This window comes from Plectropomus leopardus, chromosome 7 (genome assembly GCF_026936395.1).
Source record: "Plectropomus leopardus strain MGB_pleo_1.0 chromosome 7, ASM2693639v1, whole genome shotgun sequence".
Lineage (NCBI taxonomy): Eukaryota > Metazoa > Chordata > Actinopteri > Perciformes > Serranidae > Plectropomus > Plectropomus leopardus.
This window is the reverse complement of record NC_142182.1, coordinates 8,596,051-8,616,458: the sequence shown is the minus strand read 5'-3', so window position 1 is coordinate 8,616,458 and position 20,408 is coordinate 8,596,051. Positions and strand designations below refer to the sequence as shown.

Below are 20,408 nucleotides of genomic sequence, written 5' to 3'. Positions count from 1 at the left end.
GTGGGTGCTGCTACAGCAGTACAACAGTACCTAAACACATCATTCAATTGTTTAAAAGTGGAAATCACTGATAATATGTGTAAATGTAATAGAATCTGAAAGGTGTCTGAAGGCAGCACAAGAAAACTGATGTTGATCCAGGTGTCAAAATATGTTGTGTATGAAAACTGTAAATGTGCTGTGTGTTACAGTTTGTACAACAGAGCACTTTCCATTTACAGCCCAAGGACTTTCTGGTATCAGCTGCAGCACAAAGGTTGACTGTTGGCTGCTGGTTAATCAGTACATAGGTCTTTGTGTGTGTGTGTGTGTGTGTGTGTGTGTGTGTGTGTGTGTGTGTGTGTGTGTGTGTGTGTGTGTGTGTGTCTACCCTCAGAGAGATTTCCTACAGTACATTTGCATCTAACATGTTTCTGTATAAAGGAGCTGTGCCTTTAAAAAGCACATTGTAGGTGCAAAGTTTATTCATTGTGTTATTCTGTCCTGCCCTCCTTAGCGGTTGTGATTCTCGTCAAATTTTCTAAAAAGCAGATGTTGGAGGAAATAATTATACAAACATCTGTACTGGGGCCTAATCAAGGCATTTTTAGACTGATTGGTAATATTAAGCTTGTAAAATGATCCGATCCTTTGTGTTATGTCAGCTGTCACACAGGTGTTTTTACAGCAACATGGTGTGCAACCTTTGTTTCTCCTCCACTCGGCTCTCTCTGTCTCTGCCCTTTGTTAAGCTCCATGTGTGTAAAAGCTGCGGTTGAGCCCCGCTTGCCGAAAAATACCTCACACCATAAACAAAAATGCAGTATGAGACTGTTAATGTGCATTATTTACCAAAGTATTGAGCACTTGTTTTGTTTAAGCTCACTTTGCAAGTCTCATATTTTGACCTCAACTATAGCGCATGGTGTTTCTCCACCCTGCTCAGAGTAGAGAGGAGGAAGGGAGAGCAGTGCAGTTTACTAGACTTTACTACAATCACACTTACTACTGCAGGTTTGTGAGCTCTGTGATCAAAAAGCCATTGTGGCAAATGTATTAATGAAGTATAATCCACTTAAATGAGGTTAGGATGACAAACGTTAGCACTCAACAGAAAACAGTTCATTCAGGTAACTCAGACACAAGCTGCAACAAAGCAACAAACAAATACTCTCTTAAAGGGACAGACACTCCCAAAGAAAGGCCAAATAGATTTAAGGGAGGGCTTGTTACTCTCTACTTTGTCAAGTATAATAATAATCAGACCTATTCATTTCCTCATATTGTAGACTATACATGGGATTGATTTTAATAACTTTAAAGAAGCCTTCTTAAAGTGTACACTGTGTAGCTGTATTATCTAGAAAATACAAGTATTGTATCAGGACTCTGTATCTGCATATATTCGGGTTGGCATTGAGCACAAAAAAAAGTGATTTGGGCATTTCCTAATTGTAACAGCACCACTTTCTCCAAGAAGTGATGACCTATGAGTCAATAAAACCCTCAATGTATGACTCCTTCCTTTCTGACCTTGCAGGTGAAATGTGTGTGAAGAAGTGTGATGTTTTTACAGCCCAAACACTGATTTTCAGGTATGATTTTAATTTTTTTGAACCGAGTAAGTAAGTACTGATACTGTTAAAATTAAACTTATATTATATAGATTAGAAAGTCGTTTCTAGACTTAAATGTGAGCCGTTTTATCTTTGCTCCTTTCAAACCTCCATGCTGCTACATCAAGCTATGAACACTGGCTGGCAGAGGTGGGGTATCAACTCAACACATTTTATCGACATATGTTACGCCTTTTATCAGGAGCAGTGGAGAGGAAAAACTGATAGTGGTGTGCTTGCAGACGTGCTGAAGTCCACATCAGATGGTGAAGCAGTGAAAGACAGTGAGGTATGTTCTCAAATAATACATGTGCCATGTGACGTGAGAAACACTGTAAAATCTGACAAGTTGATTTCACTTTTAAAAAATGTATGAAACCGATTTCCTTGAAAAATATAAGTAAATATAGATGTTAATCTTAATTTATGTCAACTTTATATCTAATTGTTAAAATTCAGTTATATTTACTTAATTTTGTAAAGTTTTTGCAGTTTAAAAATTACGAGGTTAGTTAAATCAATCTTTTTAAGTTTTAGCAACTCCAGTAATCCAAATATACTGTGCTATATATCTGTATTCTGCTGATTGCAAACTAGTCAGTTATGTTTGTATTTTCTTATGCATGTTAAGAAAACAGAACTCAAAGATCTCCTATCTTCATGACTGGCAAAATCCTCTGTCATAATCAAGTTAAGTCAGACTAACTTGGTTTAATGAAGTTGCTAAAACTTATAAGAACAGGGTCATTTCACTTGTCAATTTTAAGTTGCAACAACTTCACAAAATGAAGGTTATGTTTAGACAATAACGGCCCGACTAAAAACAGAAAAGTCTTTCCTTTGCGTTTTTAAAAAGATAATCTATCAGATAATAACACTGTTAAAATGATTCGTATGTGCACGGATCCTCAAAAACAACCAAAAACGCTGTAGTATGCATGCCAAGCCGGTGGTTGACGGCAGCTTTGTAATTACACGCCATAGAAGAACGCCACGTGCATGCACGAAGTGTGGCTGTGATGTCGCCGCTCTCACAGGATCCACGCATTGCCAGTTAACACTGAACAGAAGGGGTTGCATTTTCAAAAGATTACACTCTGGAACCTGGTTTCAAAAGTTTGCATTTTCAGGCCCCAAAAAACACAGTTGTCCTGTGAACGAAAAGTTAGACGTGTCATGCAACAACTGTGCTGTGTAAATGGCCCCTAAGTAAATACAGCTAAATTTCAAGTAGACGTAACACTTAAATCATAACGTGAATATAAATTAAGATTTTAAGTTATATTTACTTTTCTTTTATCAAGGCAATCAGTCTCCAAGATTTTTTAAAGTAAGATTAGCTTGTCAGATTTTACAGTTTACTGCAAGATAACAAAACCTCAGGGAAAGAATCGATACAGCTGCCCTGTGTGGCAGCCGTCCAAGAGTCTTCAGTGTGTGTATACAGTACAGTGGTGATTATACTTCTGCACGTTTGAATGCAGGACTTTCAGTTGTTGCACAGCATTTTCACAGTGAGGTATTAATACTTCACTTAAGCAAACTGAATACTTTGTCCACCACTGATCAATTATATGAACTATGGGTTAGTTTATATTATATTAGGTCATACGCTAGGAGAGAAAAAAACACCAAAAAGGAGAGAAGAAAAATTTATGTGTGAGAATAAAGAGTTGAGGAGGTGGTGATAGCGATGAGAGGTCAGTGGATTACATTTTAAATCTGTGTTGTGTCTGGTAGTCTGGATTAGCAGCATGACCTGCAGATGAACCAGTGAATGCCACACTGATGTTTTAATAATATGACAACTTATTAAACATATTAATCATTCTGGTGAAACAGCCTGGGGCATATACTTAATACTTTAACCCTTTAGAACCTGGATGGACATCAGTTTGGTTGTGAAGCGTTCACAAGCATTTAAATCTCTGATATACCTGAGAAAATTGTTTTTATTTCTTTTGAAAACATGAAAAAAAAAGAAGTGGAACTTTGCAAGAAATGTCCAGCAAATCGCAAAATAAAAAAATTAAAAAGTTTTTTTAAAAAGTGACAAGAAAATTACTTAGAAATTAATAGATATTATGAATCAAAATAGAGAATCAAGTCCAGAAATAATAATAATAATTAATAATTACTTTATTTAAAAATATTATTATAGATCATATATATTTAAATGATAAGATGCCCATTTTGAGCCCATACCCACCTGGTACCCAGGTCACCCTAACATAACCCATGTAGGGCCCACTTGGGTAAACCCAGCCATGTGGGCAACTGGCATGGGGCTATTATGGAACCATTGGACAGTCCCATACAGGGCCCATTTTTCAGCCCATTTTCAACCCACATGGGCCCTAAATACAATGTTGTCCTATGGAAATAATCTTTAGTTGGAGCCCTATGTAGAGCCCCAGTAATGAGTCCTAAAACCCACAAAATGACTCAGCATTTCATCACCTCTGGTTCCCACGTCTCAAAGTCAGGTTTTTTTGAATGGGTTTTTGTTTAGAAGCCTGAAATAAGGTCTGTGGTTCACACAAGCTGAGGAGACATTTACATTCAGTATTGTAACTTTAGTTTAGTATTACTTTTTGGCTCTTTTTTGTCATGTTGCTTATGCGTGAAACTACTGCTTTGCCTTGCTTGTCAAAGCACTTTGTAAACTCTGTTTTTAAAGGTGCTATATAAATAACGTTATTATTATTATTAGTAGTATTTTGTTCTACGACATAATATACATCAGTAAGTACCCCACTCGCAAACTGTAAAGCTTTTATGTGTTTATGTGTTAAAAAAGATGGTTGCCAACAAGTGGCTAAATAAGTCTACAAAATGTTATCACACCAAACACAGCCTTACAGCTTTGTAGCGGTGGCGACATAACAATAGTAAAGTTTGTTTATAGCCTGACCTTAGCCTTTGACTTCTGGCGAATGCATTTAGGCTTCAAAAAAGTGGTGTTCATTTGTAAATATTATCTTACTGAACAAAACGTGCAATTATCATAAGCGTTTATTAACCGCAGAGCTTATTTTCTGCAACAATCCAAAATCCTACGGAAAAATCCCATAGGCTTTTTGACGAGGGAGCCAGGGGGACATCGGTGTCATCCCTGGGGCTTTATATATTTATATATCTTTATATATCTAGTCAGTACAGTTTCAATTATTACCACAATCAACAGCACACAAACTGAGCCCATGTTTCTATTTACTGAACATGTATTTATTGGTAAGAGGTTGACAGGTGCACAGAAGTAAATTATCACAGGTCAGAAGCTGCAGTCTGGTCTCATCAGCTGAAGAAACACGGAGCAGAGTGAGAGACGTGGAGGGAGAGTCGGCTGATTGGCCGGCTGATCTGCATCCTCATCTGGGCCGGAATGACTCTGTTCTCCCTCCTCCTCCTCCTCCTCCTCCTCCTCCTCCTCCTCCTCCTACTGCTTCTTCTTGTAGTCTTCCAGGTGAGCCAGAATCCAGCTGGAGGGACCCAAGATGGTCACAAACAGGACCGTCATAGCTATTGCCTGCTCCTGAGGGACACACAGAAACAAAGAGATGGTTGAATTCATGTCAGTTAGCAGCTTGTGAGTATATTTTTTCTTATCTAATGCCCCCAAATATAATTTAACCCCTTGAAACCTGGACCGACATCAGTTTTTCTTGCGCTGCATTCAGACGCCTTTCACAAGAATTAAAACCTTTGAAACCTGAGCAAATAGGTTTAATTTCTTCATGAACATGGTAAAGGGGATTGAGCAAACTACAATATTTTGGAAAATGTGACAAGAATATAACCTGAAAAATAAATTATAAATGATGATAAATTACAAATAATGCACCATGAGAGAACACTGTTTTTGAGTCATAATGTCGTTTATCATGTGTGGATAATTAACACTGTAAATTTCATGTAAATAACTCGATATCAGTCAACAACAGTATACGTTAAGGTAACTTTAGCGTTATTTGATTCATGCCCTTTTTTTGTGTTACCGGAGTTTCAGCACAAATAATTATAAACAAATAATATTTTTTTAAATTAACAAAATAAAATATGTTCTTGCTGCATCAATTATCACAAAATCAATAAATAAATGTTTATAAAATGTCCCAAGTCTCCCCTAGTCATCAGGGGTAAAAGGGTTAAAGTTGGTTAAAGTCACTCTGCTGCTCTTTTCTTTTCCTTCTGCACAGTTAGCACTTACTCATTCCCTGGCCATAATTTCTACATGTAAAACATGTAAATGATAAAATAGACTTAATTTGAAACAAAAAAATTATAAGAATGTGTTTTGTCTTAAATAAAAGAAAAATGAGTGTATATACTAAACATAATTAAGTTTAAGTTATTCAGTTGTGTTACCAGTTTAATGAACTGATACTTATATTTAATCAATACATACCCATGTATAATTTTGAGTTCATTTTAATTAAAATAAAAACATGTTGATTTAAAAAAATAATAAATTAGTGCAACCTGTTGCCACATTTTTTTTACTTAAAAAAATACATGTAGTAGTTATTCAGTCCCTGAAAGGGAGACTGAATCAAACTTTGTGACTGTGATCAACATCAAGGTCAGCCACTTGGCACCTCCTCAACTTAGACCAGGCCTACACATTAATCCACCTACACAGTGTAAGTTTCACTTTAACGACAGTATTAAACTCCTGTAGGTCTGAGTTAAACATTGTGGAATAAACACTAAGTTGTGCACGCTCGGCTGTGGGATATGATGTGAATATTTCGGGGTGTATCTATCTCTATGTTGTTGTTTCTGCTTGAGCTGACTGAAATGTCTACGTGTTAGATTTGGGCGGAACAATGGCGAGATACTGACGCACTTGTTCAAAAGAGTTAATAAATGTTTTGTTTGTTTGATGAAAATCAAATGATCAGAGATGCGGGGTTTAATCTACAGCTCATATAAGTATGATTAAAGCATGAAATATATAGTTTGGCGCAGTTTGCTGAATGTGCAGGAGGGATCATGCGCTTTCATTTCAGGCCGAGATGCGCTGCGACGCAAAAATAGCCATAATAATAACCCCATTTGATAAAGGCTGATTGATTAGAGGCAGCCGCAGAGGGGAATTTAACAGAAATATAACATTAATATAACATTATTCTCGCTCATATTAGGTCAGCAGAGTGAACATAAACTCACCCCCGTTGTGATATGGTGTTCGGCAGGTTTGGACGACAGGTTAGCCGCGGGGACCATCTGCGTCCTCAGCGCGCTCCTGAGCAGCCGGGAGGCGGTGGACAGAGACATAGCGACGGTGCAGTGCAGAGAGACTTGAGGACAACAGGCAGGTCTGTCCTTACTGTAACCACTGTCCTTACTTTCTGTTTTTCTTCAAGTATCAGACGCAGTGTGTGGGTGCGCGTGCGTCCGTGCGTGCGTGAGGGAGGGGGGCCGTTACGTTGACAGCCCTCAGGCAGCGTCGGTATTTAATTGGCCGCCTCGCCTCCGGGTACATGACACCGTGACCGAGCAGCGCGAGACGTTGTCCTCATATCACCTCCGCTTACAGACAGTAAAAACATATTGCAGCTGCTGTTTATGCGCGCACGTCTTTTCCGCGAGGCTGCAGATACAGATACCAGGATGTGTAGCTTTAAGGAGATTGTTACTAAGTCATGTGCAATGTATAAGTATTCAGGTCCTTCACTTAAGTATTAATACCGCCATGTGAACATACTCTGTTAAAGTTAAGAGTCCTGCATTGGAAATGGTACTTAAGTAAAACCAAGTATATTTAAGGAAAACGTACTTAAAGTATTAAAAGTATACAATGCAGAGAAATCCTAAAGAACCCCCTGCCCCTAAATAAATCAAAAATGAGAAAAAAAACAAAAACTACAAAGTAATTTTTAAAACGAATGAAAAATATCCAAAGACGTCAAAATCATAAAAAATCAATCAAAATTATTTTAAAAGAATAGAAAAACACCCCAAAAGCGCAAAATTACTCAAAGATTTCAAAATTATCAAAATTAAATAATTTTAAAAAACCACCAAGAAAATTATTATTATTAGTAGTAGCAGTTTTTCATGAGGATTTTTATTTCTTTTATAAAATTACAAGTATTTTAACCCTTTAAAACTTGGATCGACATCATTTTTCTTTTGCTGCATTAAGACACCTTCAGGATTTAAACCTTGAGTGAAGTGGCTTGCTTTCTTTTGAAAAGGATAAAAAGGCAATGAGCAACTTGATAAGAAATATTATGCAAATTGCAAAAAAATGGTAGATTTAGATTTTTTTTAAGTGGGGGAAAATTGTCTTAAAATGTCTATTTATAATGATTTTAATTACATATTTAAAAATATTTAACAGAATTATTATTTTTAAGCACTTATTTCCAAGGTCATTTCCCTTTTTTGTTTTTATTTTCCCTTCCTTGACATTTTCTCCTAGTTTTTGATGGTTTTCTGATAATTCTAACATTTTGCCCCCCTTTTTGAAAACTAATTTCAGGTGATTTTCTGTGTTACCTTTTACTAATTTCTTACAATTTGTGAGGCATTTCTTTCCAAGTGGGCCATTAGCTTATGTTTATGTTTTGACAGAAACTAAACAAATCTGCTTAATTAATATCGTGTGAAATGTAATCTGAATGCAAGAAAACTGATGTCAAACCAGGTTTTAAAGAGTTAAACTGGTTTATGTCTGGACATTGCTTTAGCTTCACATTTAAACTTTTCCACAAATTGATGAACAAAAATTAAAATCCAGTAGGAGGCAGTAATGCATCTCAGAGGATGGCAGCTGCCGTTAAACCACGAAGAAGAAGAAGAAGAAGACGCTGCTCGTGCTTACAGGAAGTATTGAGTTGCCTGGAGGGTAGCTATCTGCTGTCTCTGCCTGTTGTGTTTATTAAATCAGTCGCTACATATCGCTGGTAAGTCCTTTATAAAGTCACATTTATTGTAGTTAGCATGTTAGCGATTACATAAAACCATCCAAATAACCAACAATGATGAAAATGTCTCGTTAGCATTAGCTAGGCTAACTGTGGATGTGAATCTGTTATTTATTATTTAACGCCAACTTAATTTAAATTCACTGTTAAATGTGTTTACCTCGCCGTTCATTTGGCAAGTTAAGACAATGTGTTGGTAGTTTTTGTTCAACTGTTTGAAGTGTTGCTTCTTGTTTCCGTGTTAGCATTAGTTGAGCTAAACTTTGGTGTTAATCAGCTGAACTGACGAGTCCTAATTAGACTTATCTGAGAGTCAGAGTCAGTGTGTTATTATAGTCCGGTTTCCCGTCTTTATTTGTGCATATTTAGGTGTTTGACCCAGATAACAGATAATGACTCAGTGCCTGAACACAGTGTGAGCTGGACAGTGTAATGTTAGCGCACCAGGGAGCCAAAAACACATTATTTAGATAAACTGTTTGCTCCTGTAAATGTAAACACAATGTGAGCTGCCTGTGGTTCAGTGCAAAGTTCAAAGTTGGATTATCCAGATATTTGTTAAAATAACGTCGTGCCGTGGTTGGTAGGCTTTTTAAATTCATATCCCAAACGTTTAAGAAACAGATTTTTAAATAAAATTGGCTCCCGAGGCTCCCTTTTAATTATAATAATAATAATATAATAATAGTAGTAATGTAATAGTAACCTCAATGCTGTCTCGCGACAGATAGTGTAACAGCAATGCGTGTCTCACTACTTTTCTCCACGTAGTCATGTGTGACGACCTTTGAATGTTTGTGTTGACTTTTAGGGCAGGTCGCTCTGCAGAAAGTACTGTGCTGGAGCTCAGTGAAACGCTGTGACTTAAACAAGAAATAAAAATAAAAAAGTTACATGAAACTTACCAGAAAATAAGCAAAATAAATAAAATAAAATAAAAGTTTTTTGTTTTCTTAAAAAATGATGTGGAAAAATTGTTGAAATTAAATATATATATATATATATATATATATATACACATTTATTTGTCTGACATAATTTCTTACATCAAATTATAATACTTATAAATATTTGTCTCTACTTTTTTCCTCATTTTTTTATTTGTATGGAATTGGAATTGGTGTGCTTTATACAGCACAGCATACTTTCATCATTTTCTGTTTTTAACATTATAGGTGGAAAGAGATATAGTAAAATAAAGTAGAAGTATAATTGTTCATACAGGCAAAGGTGATATGTTGTTACTGATATGTATGAAATATGTTTTTCTGAAGAAAAGAAACAAAAAAGAAACAAAACTAAAGGCCTTGTAAAGGCAGTGTAGGTGGTGACTGGAAGCAGAAATTTCCAATTTGAACCAAAGACTGCAGGTTTAGCCTTGTCAGTGGTATGTTTCAACAAAAAAACCCACACCTGTATGATTTGTATTCTAAACACTGGAGTGACTTTTAAAAAGGGTTTAAAGGCTGTAAAATTTGTACAAGATAGTGCCGTTTTTCTTTTGTCCTCTTGAGTATCCTTTTTAACAAAAAGTAGATAAAATCCTCAAAGTGTGACCTCCAGAAGATTTGAAAACGACAAAAGACTTACTTTTGTTTCAGTTTTGTTCCAACTAAGTGAGATACAAAAATGTATTATTTCCAATCTACATTCACATTTCAGCATAAGAAGCTCAAAACTCCATTATCTGATCCTTAAAAGACATTAATAACTGATTTCTGTAAAATCATACACTTTTGGAAAAGGTTTCAGGCTTTTTGCATGAAATGAACACGCTGACCGGCTGTACTGCACTGACTGACACTTTTATTGTTGTGACACTAGATGGCAGTCAGTCCTCACATTTCGCTTGTGGTGCTGCGCCTGTCCTCTGTGAGAAGCCTCAGTTGAACTGAACTCCTCTCTGCTTCAAACCTTGTTTACATTTTACAGTAAGAGGCTGAATGCAATTTGTTTGCAAATTGCAGTAATTTGCAGTTATATGAGATCGTAGTTCTTGTCATGCGGTTTGGATTCAGTTCTGCGTCTCTGGACCAAGCTTTCTTTTGGAACTACAAATATGCAACTTCAGACCTAATAAAGGAGTTTTGCAAAAGTCTTGTAGCTTTTGGTACAATTTATTTTTACATAAATGAAAATAATTTCTGTTTGAAAAGACTAAAAAAAAATACTGTTAGAGTGCCTGCCTTGACAAGGTCTATCTGGACTATTAAATATGTAGTTAAAGCCATTTGTAGTTCAATAGCTTTTTACTTCTGGCAATTACATTTAGGCTTAAAAAATCCCAAAAGTGGTGTTCATTTGTGAAGATTATATTGCTCAGCAAAATATGCTAGTAATAATAATAATAATAATAATACATTTTTTTTAGGTCCCTTACAAATCACTGAAGGTAACCTTACAAGGCAGAATTAAAAAACAACAACAACAACAGTATAACAACAAATCAATTAACTTAACAAGAGAAGACAAGACAAATTTCCAGGGTATAATACAAAAGTTTAGTGTGACCAGATCAGGCTGAAAAGGGATCAAGCTGAATATGCAAGTTTAAAAAGATGCGTTTCAAGATGAGATTTGGATCAATCATAAATGTTTATCTGCTGCAGAGCTTATTTTCAACAGTGATCCATAATCCAGTGGAAACATCCCATAGGCTTTTTGATGAGGTAACCAGGAAATAAAAGTCAGCTCCTGGGATTGGCCCACAGAAAAACGTCCTCTTTGGGACACTCTCTTGCTCTGTAGACCACAGAAAATCTGCAAAATAATGGTAACTCATCCGTATCTGTAATGGCTGCTGTTGTGTTGCTGTTGATGTCTTGTGCAGGTCCAGTGCGTGGATGCTGCCTTCACTGTCTCCTGGTCTCCATCCTTCCATTTCAGAGTCTCCTTGTGTGTGCAAGTTGATAGTGTGTGCACCTGAGTGTGTACATGTGTGCGTAAATTCACTCTTGACCTATTGATGTGAGTGTGTTGCTTAAGAGTAGTGTATGAGAGCGTGTGTGTGTCTGTGTCAATACCCCCCGGCCCATCATGTCCCTGCGTCCCTCAATGCTCCAGCTGAGTCCATGGGTGTGTCTCCACCTCTTCTGCCTGCTGCTGCTCCACACTGCATCCTCCTCCACAGTAGCTAAAAAGGACCCAGTCCTGGCCGAGCCCCAAACTCAGCTCAACACAACTCAAGGTAACTGCACCACTGCATGTGAATATGAATCTGGAGTCCCACCAGAGGTACTCATGGTGGAGATTTGGATTTCTAGTTTCGCGTTAGATTTATCGAGTTGATATCACCACCAAAACCATGAATTGTGTGTATCACACCCAATGGTGTCCAGATTTCTCTGTAGCCACAGGTTCAAGGTCCACACATAAGATATATGACCACATAATCAATTTTATTTCACAAAACGTAAACTGCTTAGAACACAATGAGATAAAGCATATTGCAAGAATAAAGTGCAATTAGTGAAAACGTACTAAAAGAATAATATTGCAACAAAAATGTGCATATTATTGCTGTAAGACCAGCGATAAAAGGGCTTCAAAGGCACACTGTGTTAATAGGCCAAATAATACCAAAAAGAGGGCAATAAAATAGTTTATCTGGAAAAAAAAACTCTAAAATTAAAGCTCTGTGTCAGATATTCACAGCACTTCAAAAGAAAGTGTTGCAGGGACCATTGGTGTATCATAAGTGTTATTATACACCTCACAATAACTGCCAAGCGCTGCAAATCTTTATACAGGCCAAAGGACAGAAAACAAAGATTAGTGCTGCAGGATTCTGATCTCGATCTGTTTTTTGTTCAGTCATTTACTCCATAAAATGTCAGACCTCAGTGAAAAATACTTGACATAATTTCTCCCAGCTTGCGGTGATGCTTTTAAATCCCGTAAAGCTACAGTTGGTAACTATTATAAAGAATAACGTTTTTCATATTTGCTGAAACTGTCACCATGTTCACACAGCATTACATGAGACGTGAGAAAAAACATCTCTGCCTCTCTATCGCCCTGTAGCCTTTCTGCTGTCCTTACTGCATGTGAACAAAAACAGCCAATCAGAGAGGAGTCTTTGACTCAGCTGTCAATCATGTCAATCACTGCTCACGACCTGAACATCATACATTTTGTGGTCCAAATAAGGATCTACGTTGGATTGATGTCTATATAAGACAGATTCTGGTTGACTGTTAGTATTTCTGTCATTCCTGAAAATGCTCTAGGAGTGATCCAAACGATATCGTTTGCCACTTTTGTTGTCTCTATAGTTGTAGTGTGGACTCTGCCATCCACTTCAGCTGGAGCAGTTTTTAAAACTATCTTTTCATAGTTTCAGTAATAGGCATAGTTATCTATCTTGGTGTTGACAGCCTTAAATTGATTTTTTTCTTCTTCTTCCTTTAAAGCTCACTCATTCATGGAGTTGTTTGTTTCCCAGGTGATAACGGTGGTGAGGGTGAAAATGCAGCAGATCCAAAACTGGTAGAAAATCCTCCAAAAGTCAACCCCAACTTACCTTTAACCGTCAACCACGTCTCTGTCAGCCACCATCTAAAAGAGTCTGCGGTACCCTCGATCCCTCTCAGCCATTCTGAAGGAGGAGACTATCACCAACCAACCATGGCCCCACCATCCAATCAGCAGCCGGCGCTACCAGACCATCAGAATCGAACAACAGAGACGGTCACTCAGCCTACGGTCACTCAGCCTGCAGCCACTCTGCCGTCTTCCACCGCAGGCTCACCCGCGCAGGCTACAAACATCACTAGCACCGCTGCTAAAGCATTAACAAATGCAGAGCCTGAGAGGAATGTGTTCACAACCACTGAACTGGTGACTTCTACAAACACAACACCACCAGCTGCTACTACAACAACAAACACAACAACAACTACAACTACCACAAAGACTTCTACAGCAGCAGCAACATCTACAGCAACTACATCTACAGCAGCAGCAACTTCTACAGCAGCAGCAACATCTACAGCAACTACATCTACAGCAGCAGCAACATCTACAGCAGCAGCAACATCTACAGCAGCAGCAACATCTACAGCAGCAGCAGCACACCCTGCAACAACTGTAACAACGAAAAGTGCCACCACAACCGTTGCTATAGCTACAACCACAGGTACAAAGATGCCACCACCACCACCACCAGCAGTTGCCACGCCACAGCCAAACGTCCCAAGTACTGGGATTCCACCAGTTCAGACCTCTGCACCCAGAGGACCTGTTACCAGTGCCAGTCCTACCGCCAATCCCAAGGAGCAGGTCACCACGGGAACAAGGGTCGCCGTGGTAGATGTTGCAGGGGCTGCTCTGACGAGGCAGCTGGTGGATACGGCGTCCTTACTGGCCGTGCTGCTCTTCGGCCTGCTCTTCTTTTTGGTCACGGTGGGCGTTTTCGTCACACAGGCCTATGAGAGCTACAGGAGGAAGGACTACACGCAGGTGGACTACCTGATCAACGGCATGTACACGGACTCCGGGGTGTGAGGGAGGACGAGGAGAAGCACAACGCATGGAGATTGTTTCTGCGCTCGGAGTCAGGAGAAGATGGACTGGACGGTAAGACGGTGGCGAATTCACAAGGTGATTCAATACCACTGTTTGACAGTTCAGGGAGAAGTAGGACTAAACTGACCCGACAGCTCACTGAACTGACCCCTGAAGCAGTCGCTGATCTGTTTCTGTCATAACTGTTCCACCTAACGCTTTGTTTCTTCCTGCTTCTCTTTTCTTTCCACGACGGTTTGAACTTGAAGAGTTTGGCCTGACCCAGTTTTGCCAAATGTTGAGCAACATTAACGGAGATTACCTGGGTGTAACTTAGCTCTGTGTGCACATCCTCTAATGGACCTTGCTCTTGTCCCTCGACCGAATCTCCTCTACATTGCTGGTCAGTCCAGCTGTAGTTGGCTCCAGGGTGGCTGGACCAATGAGGATGATTTCAAGGTGATACAGAGCTCAATAGATTTTTTTTTTTTTTTTAATGTCTGACTGAAAAAAAGTCAAATGATTTCAGTTATTGTACCTTTGGAGATGAATGTAGTCAAGCAGAAGTCTGATGCTCAATAAGGGAAAGGGCAGTCACTTTCTAAAAAAAGAAATCAAGTTTGAATGAATTTGAAAACACTAAATTCATTCTCACTAGTTGAATGCATTTTATAGTAAAATAGAAAGCAAATAATATAAAATGTGACAGCCCTATCAGGACCAAAGCATTTTTGTGAATATTATGTCTGATATGTGACTTTCATTTCTTAGTGATGAACAAAATTAACTTATTTCACATTTCAAAACCTTGAATTGACAAAAGAAATTTAAGCAGAAGCAGTATATCGATGAGACATTTCAGAAACATCTTAATGATCGACTGACTGATTGACTGATAGGGAACAGGCTGTTTATTAAGTTTGCCTAAATCATAGCACATTTGAAATGAACAAAGTTGTGTATCATGAAAAATTCCCACCTATGTGCAAAATAACACATCAGTAGGGCTGGGCGATAATTCAGTGTCCTGTTCGACTTTCAGTTGTATCATATCACAAATATATGACAGGGTTCCCATGGTCATGGATAATTTCACAATCACATTTTATAGGCCTAGAACAGTCATATAATTAGTAAAAAAATGGAAAGTTTTGGAAAAGCCATCAAATTTGCATGTGTAATGAAATTTTTACAGTAATCTTCCACAGAAAACCTCCCATGTAATGTATCCTCACCACAAATGAATTTTCTGTAGCTGAGGACATAATTTTTCTCTAATCTATGTCAGTGTGTGATAATGTTTTGTTTATTGTCAGTTGCGTGTCTTCGTTTTCTTCCCATGTGCCGTCTCTTTTGTCCAAATTAAGATTTTTTTAAAACTAAATTTACTCAAAACATGAGAAAATGTGCTACTCGTAATTTTGTTTTGCACATTTGAATAATTTTGGATGATGTCATGCAAACAGTTAATTGTAGCGAACATCAATTTGAGCATTTTCTGTATGATATTGTTAACATTTGTCATATGGGAAAATATCGTCTTAATATAGTGACATTGATTTCAACTCTATCGCCCAGCCCTAAACATCGTCTTTTCCACCAGTCAAATGTTTTCGCCACCAGCGCAAAGTAAAAGTCACAGTGATTGATCAGTTTAGTTTTTTGATGTCAGTGGTTCAGTTTAAAGATAAACTCTCCCATTTTGTTGTAGTTTGAGTTAGAAGTTGGGGAGTTCAGGGCTCATAGTCACAGGTTTACCTTTTAAAAGTAAGTTTTTTCTTGTTTATGGTAACTTGAGACTTACGGTGAGAGTTTTGGCCATCATTTCTTTCAGGCATGGTGACACTTTTACTGAAAACATAACAAGGCTTGAGCAGTATCATGGTACTACAGTATACCAGGGTACTTAGAAACCCTGACGGTATTTTTTTCAATATCTTTATAAATGCAGGTACTTCTCTTTCTATTTAATTCATTGTATGTAGTGCGACACGACGACACCTAGTGGTGAAGGGATAAGTTACAGGACTGTAAACAGTTGGCGGCCAGCAGGCAGAAAGACACCTTGGGGAACAACGTTTTTTTTCCATGTTACTTGGTGATAAAAGATTTATTTTGACCAAAGCGGAGCCGGTGATTGTTGGAACAGTGGACTTACTAACTAGTTAAACAGAAATGAGGCAATTAAGCCTCACACTTATACCGTCATGTACCCTTTCATAAAAGAATGAAATATTACATACCACCTAAGCCTAAAGTTAAAAACTGAGATCTGGAAACACGACTTCAACATGAAAGAGGATCTTAAGGCCTCTTAAAAATCTGCTGACCTCCAGTGGTGTAACGTCTCACTTCGCTGCACTGATGTAGGAGTTCACCACAGGGTGTGTCGGTACACTATGACATCACTGTTGCCTACGGTTACAAAGCAAACACAAGCAGTCAGATATTCACACAGGTTGGAGTAAATTGAGCCGTTTGTTTTTCCTGTGCAATTAGAAATTATTTTTCACACATTTCCAAGGTGCACAGAGAAGAAAAACGTTTCCAACAACACTTATTATACAACAACTTTATTGTGAGACCAACCATTTTTTAGAGATTATTACCAACATGTTAAATAAAACTCCTTTGATAAGTAAAGTGTGTTTATAACTGATAGAGAAGATGGCCAAAACTACAAAAGTAAGATACGTGTATAACAGTTGAAAAACCTTTTGAATGTAGCCGACAGGCAGAATCTCAGTCCCATCAGTAGCAGCGGTGCACCACGTAAAAAAGATCTGACCTGAGTGACTTCACAGCGCAGAGAGCTGGACCTGAACCAGCCTTCTCCGTACTTTAATCAAAAGTAAACAACCACGTGGAAAAACTTCACATGATTCCACAGAGGTGGAAGAGTTTTCTCAGGAAGACTGAATGCAGTGAAAGATGTATTTCCATCGCTCTGCATTAAGTTTCTCCAGATGTGGCGTGGCGTGTCAGGGCCAAAGTGTATACTGTGTTCTGTCTGCGTTAGTCGGTAGGCCAGAGAGGGACCACCGAGTCATTTTAAGTCATCAAGTTAGAGATTTTGTCATTGTCTTGTGGGTCTGTTTATGTCGGCTCAGTGTTTTTCTGCCCGTGCACGTTGAAGGGCAGCAGAGGTCTGTTTGTTTGGATGGCAGCTGCTTTGTGTGATGGTGTTTGAAAAAGGTCAGAATGACATAAAAACAAACAACTTCCTTTTTACTTTTTTTTTTTTTTTTTTTTAAATTTGATCAGTAATTTCAGAGTTTTAGCATCAGGCAGAACAGCTGTAAGGTCTTCTTCCTGCCCGTTACGAGGGCAGCTGCGCATACCCACCATGATGATGTGGTTACAAACACAAAAACATTGTAGCTTGGATTGAGGCCTGGTGGAAATAATCATACATCGCTTTTTCACTGCAGCTTTCTTTCTCAGAAAACATTGCAGTATATCCCAAACATCGAGGAGATGTCTGGAGATAACTAAAGAGCCCCTTTATGTGGCACTTCTTTATTGTCTTTGTTTGGGTTTGTTTAAAACATCTCTTCATTTCACTGCTTTAAAGGCACAATCAGACATTTTGGGAAATTAGTTTCTGTAAAACCCACAGTTACAGCACACGCAGGGTTCCTGCAGTTCCCGAAAAAAGTGCCTTTAACACTAAAGGCATTAAATTCATTAATCTCAAAATAAGGTCTAATTAGTACAAAAATGTATTTAAAATGCATTACATCAGTTTCTTAAAAGTCTTAATATATGTATATATATATAAATTTGTATATATATATATAGATATATATATAGATATATATAAATGTATATATATATACACACACAATAGTATCTGTACACTATCTAATGAAATCATTCAAGTCTAACTGTGGTTGACAGCAGTTTCGCATGTATGTGTGTGTGTGTGTATGTTTTTTGTTTTTGTTTCAGAGTCTTAGGATTTCACTTTCATTCCATCAGCGTTCATTGATGCCAATAACATTTCAGCTACTTTTCTGTGTTTCACGTTTTTGCACGCACGTCCTGCTGTGAATCATGGTAACACAACAATAGATTGTTTGGTTTTTTTTCAATATATTTTCTATTTTCTGCTAATGGTGAATATATTTTTAAATTCTCAGCTATTTTGAACATATTGACTTGTGTGTTTTCTGTTTTAATCCACTGTCTGTCTCTGAGCAGTTGTGGGTTATAATTTTTTACAATAATTCCTAACACATTGTTCATATAGCGTAATATGTCCATTTCTTCCTTTTTATGTTTCGATGTTTTGTACTTCACCGATGAAGATGGATCTTAAGCCATTCATCTACTTTTTCTTAATGCACTTTGGAAAGGGGTCATTCCCGGAAACATTGTTTTCAGCAGAAAACAACTTCAAATTATGACTGTCACATAACATTTTGTGACTTCCTCATAATTATCCAATGTGTATCATAATCATTAGATTTCTCACAATGAGTTTTCGTATGAGTAAAATACTCCAGCTCATGAGATCGATTGCTGTAAGAATCTCACAAATATGACTTAAAAGCTTGAATTACATTTGACAAAGTGGTTAACACATGCTCAGTCGAATATGTTACAGTTACGAACAATATATGATGATAATAATGATTATGTGACGAGTTTTCCTCAGTGGTTTTGGGATGTGTTGAGAACAAAAACTACAGACAGACTTCCTGTTGCCTTTTCTCTTTTCTGGACCAGTTTGTGTTAGTTTTCTCCTCCTGAGGGGTTCATGGTTGATGAACAATCGCCAAATAATCACTGAAGCACATTATTGTATGATAAAGCCAAGGGAAACATAAAGCCATTATCAATATGTGATTGATTGATTGAAGAACGACATGAAGTGTTGTACCCTACAGCATGAAAGGGAGACTGATGGACGGATCTGAAAGCTCACAGCAGAGGGTGTTTAATATTTAATGAACGAGTGAAGTATTTCTGCAGTATGTAAAATGTATTATGCTTAGACCATAGGTTTTGACCCTAATTGTTTTTGTATTGGACCTGCCAATTTTGTGTTAATTTCCCATTTCTGTGAAGATGCCTTCATGCCAAAACGCATTTACAGATTGTACACACACACACACACACACACACACACACACACACACACACACACACACACACGAGAAAAAAACATTATTTGAAAAACGTCTCATTTACAAATGCAGGAAAAGGTCAAATTGTTTACAAGAGCATGAGATGCCAACGGTACGAAAGCAGAGACTGGTCTTGTTTTATTTATTTTTTTCATTAAAAATTTGACATTTATCGTGTTTTCTCAGGAACGAGGTCCTGATTACAATATCTTGATAAACATTGTTTTCAAAGGGGTAAATTATCTCCATTCTCAAGAAAATTAGATCTTTATCCTGTTGGATTGTGATTTGATATAAATTAAACTATCCAACAGTTAATGAAAGTACAACTAAAAAAAAGAGTTGATTAAGCAATTAGCTGATTGACAAATCAGTAAATAATTGGATAGCTGCAAAAAAATCAATACTGTGCATCCCTACAAAATTAGAACTTCATTTGAGATACTTCTGTTATGTTAAAAAAATATGACCTTTTGGTTTCACTTATCCTGTTATCATGAGAAAACAAGATATTCATTTACTTCATCTTGAGATTAAATCCCAAAAAGTAATTTATTTAAATCATAATGATCTCAAGTAATTTGGCCGCTCTCTGCTTCCATACATGGTTGTAGTTATTTTAGTTTTATTTTCTCAAATTTATTTTAATAATCTCAGCGTGATGCATTTTGTTTTCTTGTCACAAAATAATTATTTCATGATGTTGGCACAGAACAAATTATCTTCAAATCATTGGATAAAAACCATTGAGATTCAGACATGAGGTCACCACTGCCTCGTCTGGTATTTACAGATGATTACAGTGCACTGTCATGCATTGTTCGCTAATGAGACACTGTTTTTCTGAGATTAAAAAAGAAAAAAAGATTAAGCGATCATTGGAAACAAAATGTAATGCTTCTCTGTGAGAGTGTTTTCAGGTCAACAGTGACGACCAAAATCGCTCTTCTGACAATTAGAATGTAGTGCATACTGATGATGTCCAGTACGTCAGTGAAGCGTTGTGAAGGTTTGATGGTCTTGTAAGTGTAATTTAGAGTTTCTGATGTCAATAATTGTGAAGTGAGCAGTTGAAAGTCCTGGCAGCAACACTAGCAGACTGTGTTCTGGGTGGATTTGCAGTAAGTGATGTGCAGACTGTCATAACAGACATGCCGCGTGCCAACTCAACATTGTACCAATGCACTTTAAAGAGATATTTTTACTTGCAGAGAATAAATAATAAAAAAGAACCAAATTGA

At 37.5% G+C, this 20,408-nt stretch overlaps 2 protein-coding genes across 2 annotated transcripts; one reads left to right on the top strand and one right to left on the bottom strand.

The window, feature by feature from the left end:
- Positions 1-4,801: 4,801 nt before the first annotated feature.
- On the bottom strand, positions 4,802-7,038 carry cox8b (cytochrome c oxidase subunit 8B). The gene is made up of 2 exons (XM_088079791.1): positions 6,768-7,038; positions 4,802-5,130 (listed from the first exon to the last, which is right to left on the bottom strand). Exons 1-2 carry the CDS (start codon positions 6,873-6,875, stop codon positions 5,035-5,037), a joined length of 204 nt encoding a protein of 67 aa, XP_087935917.1. The 5' UTR covers positions 6,876-7,038; the 3' UTR covers positions 4,802-5,034.
- Positions 7,039-11,423: 4,385 nt separating this feature from the next.
- c7h11orf24 (chromosome 7 C11orf24 homolog) lies at positions 11,424-20,408 on the top strand. Its single transcript, XM_088079790.1, has 2 exons — positions 11,424-11,717; positions 12,975-20,408. Exons 1-2 carry the CDS (start codon positions 11,567-11,569, stop codon positions 14,033-14,035), a joined length of 1,212 nt encoding a protein of 403 aa, XP_087935916.1. The 5' UTR covers positions 11,424-11,566; the 3' UTR covers positions 14,036-20,408.

What these genes read in the sequence shown, in the direction of transcription:
- c7h11orf24 (XM_088079790.1), top strand. Translation starts at nt 11,567, where the DNA reads ATGTCCCTGCGTCCCTCAATGCTCCAGCTGAGTCCATGGGTGTGTCTC. An exon ending in TCAGCTCAACACAACTCAAG is followed by an intron (nt 11,718 to 12,974) that starts GTAACTGCACCA and finishes TTTGTTTCCCAG; the next exon opens with GTGATAACGGTGGTGAGGGT.
- cox8b (XM_088079791.1), bottom strand. Translation starts at nt 6,875, where the DNA reads ATGTCTCTGTCCACCGCCTCCCGGCTGCTCAGGAGCGCGCTGAGGACG. An exon ending in AACACCATATCACAACGGGG is followed by an intron (nt 5,131 to 6,767) that starts GTGAGTTTATGT and finishes TGTGTCCCTCAG; the next exon opens with GAGCAGGCAATAGCTATGAC.